The 10,743-nt window shown below is 33.9% G+C and overlaps 2 protein-coding genes across 2 annotated transcripts; one reads left to right on the top strand and one right to left on the bottom strand.

Annotated features, from left to right (window-relative positions):
* Nucleotides 1-651: 651 nt before the first annotated feature.
* On the bottom strand, nucleotides 652-2,104 carry LOC18008519 (peptidyl-prolyl cis-trans isomerase CYP26-2, chloroplastic). The gene is made up of 3 exons (XM_006390407.2): nucleotides 1,667-2,104; nucleotides 999-1,573; nucleotides 652-897 (listed from the first exon to the last, which is right to left on the bottom strand). Exons 1-3 carry the CDS (start codon nucleotides 1,943-1,945, stop codon nucleotides 789-791), a joined length of 963 nt encoding a protein of 320 aa, XP_006390469.1. The 5' UTR covers nucleotides 1,946-2,104; the 3' UTR covers nucleotides 652-788.
* Nucleotides 2,105-4,987: 2,883 nt separating this feature from the next.
* On the top strand, nucleotides 4,988-7,080 carry LOC18008702 (transcription factor MYB122). The gene is made up of 3 exons (XM_006390406.2): nucleotides 4,988-5,409; nucleotides 5,532-5,661; nucleotides 6,090-7,080. Exons 1-3 carry the CDS (start codon nucleotides 5,193-5,195, stop codon nucleotides 6,889-6,891), a joined length of 1,149 nt encoding a protein of 382 aa, XP_006390468.1. The 5' UTR covers nucleotides 4,988-5,192; the 3' UTR covers nucleotides 6,892-7,080.
* Nucleotides 7,081-10,743: the final 3,663 nt, after the last annotated feature.

Raw genomic sequence — 10,743 nt, 5'->3', positions numbered from 1 at the left:
GATTTGGTAAGCATGTCAGAATCTCCATCAGATTGGCCATCTTTCTTATCAGAGTTGGAAATCTTCCGCAATCTCCGAGAAAGCTTCTTGAACTTCACACTCTCTCATATTCCCAGAAGTTCAAATGTCCGAGCGGATAATCTTACAAAAGAAGCTCGAGCAAAAGGCATTTTTTTTCCCAAATCATTCATAACGAGCCAGTTGTGAGAGGTTCTTCCGAACCACCTTTTAACGGGCCAATAGTGATGTAGTAGTTGGATAGTTGAAAAAAAAAAAATAGATATACACTTCATTAATGCGTATTACAAATCAATAAAAACAACAAGAAGGGTTTATAATTAGTAGTAAGTTGAAAGTATAAACATATTCCTTCCATTTAAGTTTAGGTAACCTACAAAACGCAAATTTGTAGGTATTTTATCAATCAATAAAAATTTATAAAATAAAAATAAAACACAAAAACGCCTTTTGCCATCCTACAATTTCACTAATATTTTACATTTTTACTTAACAAAAATATAAATAAAACACCATTAAAAATGATTTTTAAATAGCTTATTTTATTTCATAAGATTATTTTCGCCATTGTGCAATTATGCAGTCCATATCATTTCTGCGTCCAATAGAATTCATAGGTGTGGGCTGCCTTAATACATAACAAAATTTATCTTTAGCCAGTTTTGATACCAATCAGAACCTTAATTACTTGAAAGATATACGAAATCGACATTTCCAAACCAAAAGAGAAAAAATTCCCAAAAAAGCAAGGATTTGACCAAGTCATGAGGTCATTGAGAGTCAATGAGACCACAGTTGGTGACTAGGACTTTTGAATAAGGCCGATTAAAGCCTCTCTCCGCCACCACGGCTCTCTTATCTCCGATCACCTTAGCCACCCTGTTCGTTCGCAACACCACAACCACAATCACAACCCTTGATAAGGCTTTAATCTCAAAAATAACGAAACGAATCCAACGGTCGATATTCAATATTCTTACCTGAAATAAGGAGAGGATGTATTATCCCTCACCGTCTTCACTTGCCTCATCTTCTCCACAACTTCCTTTCCTTCCAACACCTCCCCAATCACCAGCACCGATTCCTCCAGCTCCGGCGAATCACTCGCCGTAATCACAAACTCCGTTCCGTTAGGCCCCACCGCTATTTCCTCTTCCTCCACCTCAAGCTTCCCGTTCCTCGCCACCAGCTTCGTCTTCGGTGGCGGTTTCGACGGATCCCTCACCACGATTCCAACGCTTCCCGCCTTGATTTCCTTGCATCTCTCTCCTCTTTTCCCTCTCTCCCATTCCTCGATTAGGTTTTGTAGGCTCCCAGCTGCGGCGGTTGCTCGATCTGCATCGGCGCCGTACGATCTGATTCCGCCGTGCTGGACGTATCCTGGCATAATCTTCACGAACTCTTTTCTCCGGTAGCTGATTCCGGCTTTTCCGCTCACGATGCTGCTGAATCTGGCAGTTCCCGCCGGCACGTCGTCGCCGTATAAACCGATTATGATCCGTCCGATTGGTTCTCCGTCGATGGATACGTCAATGAATGCTTTCTTAGTCAATACCTAGATTATGGCCAATTTTGGGGTGAAAATGAGAAAGAAATTGAATTGATGCATTATCGAAGATTGAGACATGAAATTGAAATCTGTAGTTACTCTATTTCCGCAATTCGGTGGATTATCGATTTCTGGAGAGATTGTATCTGCTTGGGCTTTAGAGAGGTCGAACAATGGCGTCAGAGTAATCTGAGTACCGAGGAGTAGAAGCAACGAGGATTTACTTAGATTCCGGCGTGATAATCTACAGCTGAGTTCGAGCGACGGAGAGGCTCCTCCGGCGGTTCTCCGGCTGGGCTGCGGTGGCTCTACAGGCGACGGTTGAAATCTTGCGGATGCGGTCGAGAGTTTTGCATTGGGTAGCATCATTGTCTTCATTTTCTCTGCCACTGATGGGTTTGTGTGTTAACAGTGTCTTCTTTTTTTTTGAAAGATAGTTTTGGAGATTTCGTTGGATAAGGAATCCAAAATGAGCCATATATACATATCTGTAGCATCATTATCTCATGTCACAACCAAAAACAATTTATATATACTGTATTAGTTCTGTTAGTTTTGGATCAACTAAGTAAAACATATCTAATTTCATTTTCCGCTACAATTTCTTTTGAACCTTACAATATTTTCGTTTTTTTCTTAGTTCATTGTCCATAGTCACTAAGTGAAACATGACAGTCATGACTTCTTTGGGGGTTGATTAACGTTAAATCTCATAAATTCTTCATACTTTTTCGTGAATTTCATTGCTTAAGTTCTACCAAAAATAAAAAAAGAATTCATTTCTTATGACCATTCTGTGTACCTAAAACGAGAGATTTAACTCCACAATTCAACAAAATAATTCTTACTATGATATCATCAAGAATATACAATGTTATTGGTTTTTTACGAGCTTCATTTTGTTAGTGAGACATTTCATATGTTGTTTCGCTAGAAAATTATCTTAGAAACTCTCCAGTAACTATTTCAAACAAATTGTTTTAAGTTTCCAGTTATATGTAAAACTAAAATGAAGGAAATTGTGGTTCCTTGAGAGAATATATCATCATGATGTATAATCGTCTCTCAAGACAAACTAGTGCAACCAATCGCACTGGTTTTGAGAATTGCAATTTTGAATAAGAATCAGCAAACCCCAACTCCATTATCCAAGAACATGATGATAAAATTCATCGAGAGGCCATCATATATGATCTTAACATCCTTATTATTAGGTGTTGATGCTAAGTCTCCTTGTTCTGGTTTTGAACAGTCTGTTTTTAAAAATTAATGAACTTTTATAGTGGGAAAATAAACAAACAAATGCAACCAATCGGACGGATCCTTTGTTACTTATCCTTTGTTACTTATCAGTTATCATCATAATTCGCCTAGGCGTTAGTCTCTTATCACCCGCCTACCTACTGTCTAGCGATTTTTTGAACATTGTTAAATATTATTTTGTTTAAGCCAGACTAAAACACAAGCCCAAACACCAACACAAAACCATGATTAACCGAGAAAGTGAGCCTATATATACTTCGCAACCGTAAGTTAGAAGACCTGACCTGTTTGTAGACAAACAGTTTTGGTGGTTTTCCGTTTTAGGCATTGTGTTCAGTCACATGCATCTTTTGGAAAAATAAGCTCTAGTATCGATTAATCAAGTATATTTATGATTTGCCTTTGTTTTCATCGCGTGTTTATTGATTTATTTAATATGTTGTCCAGGTCCAGTGTTTTAAGGGCCAAGTTCTAGGTAGTTTCTTCAAAATTGAAACGACATCAACTAATATAAGTAAATTACCACTTTCCTCGAACCTTCAAAATATGTATAAACCAGACCGCGCGCCTACTGTTTTTCTAAACCATCTCGTATTTCTTATTCATTATTATAATTATTTTGTTGTCGTGTAATGATTTTTTTTCTTTTGTGTATGCTTATTATAATATTGTTTCTAATCCACGATTTTGGTCTGTCTTAGAAAAGTCGCGCACTCCATCTTTTGCAGTTGATTTTATTCTGATAATAATAACACGTCACACGTACTCTTCTGCCTTCGCATTTTCTTTGATTCTTTCTATTTTTTCTGTGCATGTCCCTAGGACCCTAGGTTAAGTTTTGTTTTTCTCTTCCACAACTCGTGAATGTTGATCGTGAGCTATGACTTTGGACATATTTTAACCACAACTAATTAAATATATTCTGATGACCGTTCTATTTGTCTGAAAACATCCAAAGACTGATGAGAAAATTCAACTAATAGAAAATATGACAGTAGAGTACTATACATTTAATGTTCAAATTAAATTTTTTGTCCACAACAAAAAAAAATGTTCCGACTGTAAAGGAAATGGAGACTATTATTGGATAAAATGAATCCCATTTATCTACAAAAGTGTTGTCTAATACGTGAGACTTCAATTTTTGTTTTGACAGCCGTGAGATGAGACCTCAATTATGATGTCAACGTGAGAAATATATATCGAATCTTTTGTCGCTAAAATCAAACCTATTTAAACTCATAGTCGTAATATATATTAAAAAACTTTCTCATATTTTTATATCACTTTCAGGTCAAATACTTGTCTCAAGAATAGTATTATAAAGTGTTAAATTACAAACTAATTTGTAAACCAAATTTCATGTGGCTTTATGTCAAATATATGAGTGTTTGGCGTTTCTGTCTACGTACTCCGACTATTATTTGTTTTAAAATTATTTTAAAAATCTAACGTTGTAAAAAATTAATTTAGACTTCAACCAAGTATTTAAAATAGAATGAGGAAAAGATAAAACACCACTTATTGATTCTGATGTGGATTAAAACCCTATAAAAATGGTACGAGTTTGCAGCAGCCACATGCGGAATAGTATCCGTCACCAATCTCAGAAGAAAAAAATCTCCATATACGTGTGTAGAAAAGTAATTAAGTTAGCTAGGACTTGTCAATATATATTACGATCAATGATGTTCCGAGCTCGCATCCAAAATTCCATAACATACAAAACCTATTTAAAGATTACTCGAAAACATAAGAAATAAAAAAAAATCGTTTGGTATGATACTCTAATTAGGAATCTCCATCTCAAAGTTTTATGGGGTAACTCATGATTTCATGAAAAAGCCAAATTTATAACACAAAAAAAAATAAAATGTTTAAAGAAAAAAAAAAACAGAGAATTGGCTAGCTAGGAAAATGAGGATACGTAGAAAAGCCTCCATCTAAAACTTTTTCCACTGACAAAGTCTACACATTTGAACCTTTTATTAAAAAAAAAAAGTCTACACATTTGATAAAAGTAACTTTTTTATAACTAATTTAAAATTCACGTGGCAGACACTGCAAAACGACGCCGTCAGCTGCACAGAAGCCACGCACACATATTATAAAAAGCTCTGCGATCCATACTCAAATCTCTCACTTGCCTTAGCCAGGCCAAGTGAAAACAAGCAAACATCTCTCTGCTCTCTATATTCTTCATCTCAAAATACGAAAAAAATTTATCAGTTTTTGAGAAAAAAAAATATCAATTATATATGAAAAAGAGAAGTAGAGTCTCGAGTAAGAACAGGATGTCGATAAGACGTATCTATCGATGCCTTAATGTTCTCATCAAAAGATCAAGTAGTCCTTTATTTATATGATCCATCATAAGCCCACAATACAAAATAGCTCTCTTCTTCTCTCTTTCCCTATTTTCTCTCATTACAATCAAGAATCAAGAATGGTTAGAACACCTTGTTGCAGAGCAGAAGGGTTGAAGAAAGGAGCATGGACTCAAGAAGAAGACCAAAAACTCATTGTGTACGTTCAACATCACGGTGAAGGAGGATGGCGCACCCTTCCAGATAAAGCTGGTATGCCTTATTTTTTTTTTTTCTCTGTTTCTTCTAATTATTAATTTCATCAATTTAGAATATTCTTGGCATTATACTGTTTTATTGATAATTGATAATTTTCAATCATTATAATATTACAGGACTCAAGAGATGTGGCAAAAGCTGCAGATTGAGATGGGCCAATTACCTTAGACCTGACATTAAGCGTGGAGAATTTAGCCACGAGGAAGAAGATTCCATTATCGAGCTCCATGCCATTCATGGCAACAAGTAAGTTTTTTAAAATATAGTGTATCAGTTTAAACTTGATTAAGGACATTAAACAAGGATTGATCGATTGATATATTGCTTTAGTATTTGCATTTCATTACCTATTTTTATATATAAAAAACTGTTTATATAGTTGTATATAAATAACATATCATATTATAATTTCATCACATGTAAAGTATTTAATTATCATTAAGAAATTGCAAAAGCAAATCATATTATTCAATATTATTATAGCAATGTTAATAAAAATATTAAAACGAAAAGAAAGTTATTGAAAACGATATATAAACTTAGCTAATGTAAAGGTATAATAAAATAAAAACATTAAAAATCCTCACAAATCATGTGTTTCGTCACAGTTATAATGCTATAGTGGTGATTTGGTATAAACACTTTTGCTAATTAAATAATGTTTTGTTGATCAGATGGTCGGCCATAGCTCGTAGATTAGCAGGAAGAACAGACAACGAGATCAAGAACCATTGGAACACTCACATCAAGAAACGTCTGCTTAAGAAAGGTATTGATCCGTTGACCCACAAGTCCCTTCTTGATGGTGCCGGTAAATCATCAGACCATCCTGAGACATCGCTGGAGGAAGATGATCAGAAGTCAAACAATAATAAATCGTCCGGGTCACCATCAGCTCGGCTCTTGAACAGAGTAGCAAGCAGATTAGGTAAGAGAATCAATCACAGTGTTTTGTCTGATATTATTGGAAGTGGTGGCCCGCTTATTAGTCACATTACTCCTCCTACAAGTGCTTCTGAACGTGAGAAGTCAACGAGTTCTTCTTCCAAACCATCCCCTTCGAATCTACTCAATAACCAAAACATGAACCTCGATGCAACATCTTTGTCCTCGTCCATGTTTTCAGACTCCTCCGATTCGTTAATGTACGAAAATATCTTCGGTGACATTGAAGATATGACGGGATTTTCATCAAGATTTTTGAGTGATGTTGTATCTCATGATGATGAAGATTTTTTGATGTTGGACGAGTCTTGTTTAGAGAACACTTTGTTCATGAGGGATCTTACAATGATTCTTCAAGGGGATAAAATCGAGACGAAGTCGTTTAATGATATCCACGTGACTCCGCTCAATGAAGTTGACTCCTTTGAAGGGATTGACAACTATAACTGTCAAGATATTACTTCCGAGAATATTCTACTTTCTTATGATGATGATGATGAAAATTTGGCAAGTAAATCAATTAGAATTTGATTATGCTGTGTTTTTTTTTTTTGCTTTGTGTGAGCTTCTCACTTATTGTGACGTTGTTAATTTGCCTTGTAAGAAACATAGTACTACAAAAGTAGAAATACTCTGTATAATTAATGGTGTCGAGATTGAATCTGAAACAACATTCCCTGATATAAATCAGGGAAACTACTCCGAATAACACAAATTTTTAAGCAGGTATATGCAATTATCAATCATTGTAGTTTTTTAAAGGAGATATATACAATCATTTTAAAGGAGGTATATACAATCTGTAAAAATATTTAAAAGTAAACTTATATACAACATTCTAATAAATAAACAAAATGGAAGCTAGTAATAAACATAAATATATATGATTCAAGAAATATTCCCTATAAATTAACCACTAAATTTACAAATGAAAATATAATTTACAAACATTCGATTGTTGTGTTCATTCAACTATCTGAACCTTCGGAGATGTGTCCATAATATAATTACTATTAATTGAATTGCTTTAGTATGCATAATGTTCCATTCCACTATTGGTTTGATGACTCATGAGTGGACAAGCTAGCTAACCGCTACAGCTAGCAGGTGAGAATGAGATACATAATAATTGGCATATATATTATCCTTTCGGTTCCACTGATTTTCAACCGTATATAATAATTAATAAATAATTACACTACTGAGGTTTGTTCGAATATGTCCAATTTGAAAAATAAAAATAAAAATTTGAAAAATAATATAACTTAAAACTAAAACTGTAAAAAATAATTTTGTGTTTGGGTTAAAGAAACTTTAATCGCCGTTGCCGATCTGTAATAAATTTGATGTATGAACTTTGAATAACTAGAAGTATGATGCGAGATACAATGTCTTGAGAGATATCACATAGCGGCACAAGATTGACCTTTAATTTCCAATCTCTTTGAGTCTCTAAGGAAGTAGAAAATTAGAAATGAGACCTTCGGATCGCAGAATCTCTCATTCTCTCATCTCAAAAGGACACCTTTTGGGAACCAACTTTTAACTATTGACTTACTCATGCTGTAATGCATACACATTAGATGCGGATGCAAACATGTCGATGATCTCATTTATATCGCCCAGGGAGAATTTTGTTGGTACGTTTTTTCCATCGCAGAAGTGTTGAGAATTAAAGCGAAGAAACTAGACAGAAAATGGAAAACACATTAAAATAAATACATGATTTTAGACTTTATTTATGGTTTTGTGAATGAATAATACATACCTTTAAGATTTGTGTTTATTATATAGTCCCAAAACCCGATTTTAATAAGATTAGTAAAAATAATATTTCCTAACCTTGATAAAATACCGTACCATTGAGAGGCAAGCTTTTCGTGACAGTCCTTTTAGTATAAATAGAGATATGTTGCTAAGAAAATGTGTTTTTTTCTTTTGTTTCTAATTTAAATTCTGACATTTTGACATAAAGCTTGAAATGCTTAGATCGATTACTACTAGAAATCCCAATCAAACTAAACTAAAGATAGCATTCTTTAACCAAATATTTAAATTGTTGGTAGCCCACTTTAGAAAGGAAAAAAAACTGTTCCGCACTTATTAAAAGCTAAAAAGGATTACATGATTTTATTATCATAACCTTTTAAACCACACAGGGGGCTAAAGATTCCAAACTAAATAAAAACAAATAAAAGTTTAGCAGTTGAGATATTACAAATCTCAAATTGATTGCCAATTAAGTAAGTATTACTCTCGGTATCAATGTTTTTAAGTTTTTTTTTTTTTCATTTTGTTATTAAAGTTTCTATACAAAAGTAAATTTAATTTGATGTTTTGTGACTATTTGTACTTTATAGTAGTATATTTTCTTCCAGGTCAATCTATATAATCCTACCATTTATCAGCGAAATGCGATCAACGGAGCAAGACTATAAAAGATTCATGAAAGGTTCAAACCAAAAAAAGACTCAAAAATATTGGGATTTACGAATATAATATGTTGCATATTGATGCGGGTGATCACGAGCGGTTGAGGAGAAGTCTATGGCGATGGCACGTACGTGTTTGTGACTTTTGACTATTCAACAATGATCCATGACGTAAATTCGTACTTAAGGTATCATGATTTGCATTTTTGCATAATTAATTATTCGCAAATAACTTTCAACTTTGGCTCCTTTCCACTTGACATTTTAGAAATCTATTACGGGTTTATTTGCATTCTGATTGAATTTAACTGATAAAATTATACTTATTCCCATAAGATATGCTAGATTCCATTTCTCCATTCAACTCGATTCAGTAATCAATCATAATGAAACACTATAATAGAAAGTGTAACACGTAACAAGATTAAAAATGTGATTTCCTTTTATTTTATTTTAAAGTGAAATCACTAACTAACGTAGTAACGTCCTATGCTAGTCCGAGCCTTCCTCAGCAAAGTGATTCTACTTATTCGTTGTATATATCTTTTTGTCGCATTTGAGGACAAACAAAATTTGTCTATTCAAAATTATAATAGTTGGTAAAGTGGAGATTATGGACTTTAAACAACTAAAGATCCATAAACTGTTGTAGAGTGTTTTCATTTGTCTTGGATAGTTATGCGCACAAGTTAGTTAGGAGAGCATTCCAATCTCATATGATATACGGAATGGATTGTATATAAGTCGTGGACCTACAAAATACATATACAATGCTACTGGCAGATCATTTGGTATGTTGTGGTCGAATATGCTACAAACACAAGTTTGTTTAATCTATTGTATACGAATACATCATTCTATACATGAAAAAAGATATATCTTACGGATATCATGTAACAGACGAAAAGATAGATCAATTCAATGAAAGCAAATTATGCTGATGCTCCTTGTATTCTGCTTAGGTTTTCGGATTATTAGTTGTGGAGTCGTGGTTATAGACTTGTTGTTGTGGAATTTTGTTTTGAATTTTTTATTACAAAAGTTTGTAAGAGTCGTGGCTCTGCAAGGTAAGGCAACAAGTGTGACGCACGGAAGAACGAGAATAACACAAATTCATAAGTGATACATAGGATGTAGAAGAGATGTTGACGTGGTACTATTGATGCAAGGTAAGGGAGGAGATCTTCGTAACAAGAAAGGGAGATTGTAATCCCAACGGAAAAAGAAAAGGAGATATACACAAGGCGAGGTGGTATATATTCCAAGGAAGTTAGCCGTTCTGAACGAGAATTAAGAGATCAATATCACAAGAAGCTAAGTGAGAATTTAAGATTCTTGGTGAGTGATTGTAATCTAGTTACACAACTGTTGTTCTGGTAGATCGGATAGACTAAGAATTGGTCAGTGTCGAATTGCATAGCAAGGTCGTGTAAAACTGATTAGACAGATCGTTTGAGATTGTCTAAGTAATTTCTAATAAAAGGCAAAAAAGTGTTTTGCAAGATCAGTGTGTTCAACTCATTGTTTCTGTGTTACATCCCTTTCGAAGTTGTGGACTTGGAAGAAGAAGAATAGCTCAAATTTGAAGAGATAAAGTTAAAACTGAATAGATACGATGGAAATGGCAATTTATTCCTCGCAAACAGGGAAATGACAAGCAATGAGATTTGCTGCACAAGTAAACATCAAAATAAATAAAATAGATAAATAAATGACACATGGTGTATTTATTGCTAATTTCCTATAACATGGTATGATATTTATTTATGTGGATATCCAATTTATTAAATAAACATTGTTTTTGATTATTTTTGGGTGAAAATCAATGCACCAAATATCTTCGTCTTGGCATCAGATTTTTCGTCTTGGGACAGTAGCCATGGCAGGACACTAAAATATCTCAAGAAATCCACTTGTTTGATTCCCTTTTAAAAGTTAATGACTTCTCCAA

Source organism: Eutrema salsugineum, unplaced genomic scaffold (assembly GCF_000478725.1).
Source record: "Eutrema salsugineum unplaced genomic scaffold, Eutsalg1_0 scaffold_9, whole genome shotgun sequence".
In the NCBI taxonomy this organism is placed as follows: domain Eukaryota; kingdom Viridiplantae; phylum Streptophyta; class Magnoliopsida; order Brassicales; family Brassicaceae; genus Eutrema; species Eutrema salsugineum.
Note: the sequence above shows the minus strand (reverse complement) of the source record. Positions and strands in the feature narration are given on the sequence as shown.

Excerpts from the sequence above, each read along its gene's own strand:
- LOC18008702 (XM_006390406.2), top strand. The coding sequence starts at position 5,193 with ATGATCCATCATAAGCCCACAATACAAAATAGCTCTCTTCTTCTCTCT. Across the intron at positions 5,410-5,531 it reads CACCCTTCCAGATAAAGCTG|GACTCAAGAGATGTGGCAAA; the intron begins GTATGCCTTATT and ends ATAATATTACAG. Across the intron at positions 5,662-6,089 it reads CATGCCATTCATGGCAACAA|ATGGTCGGCCATAGCTCGTA; the intron begins GTAAGTTTTTTA and ends TTTGTTGATCAG.
- LOC18008519 (XM_006390407.2), bottom strand. The coding sequence starts at position 1,945 with ATGAAGACAATGATGCTACCCAATGCAAAACTCTCGACCGCATCCGCA. Across the intron at positions 1,574-1,666 it reads CACCGAATTGCGGAAATAGA|GTATTGACTAAGAAAGCATT; the intron begins GTAACTACAGAT and ends GCCATAATCTAG. Across the intron at positions 898-998 it reads ACATCCTCTCCTTATTTCAG|GGTGGCTAAGGTGATCGGAG; the intron begins GTAAGAATATTG and ends GCGAACGAACAG.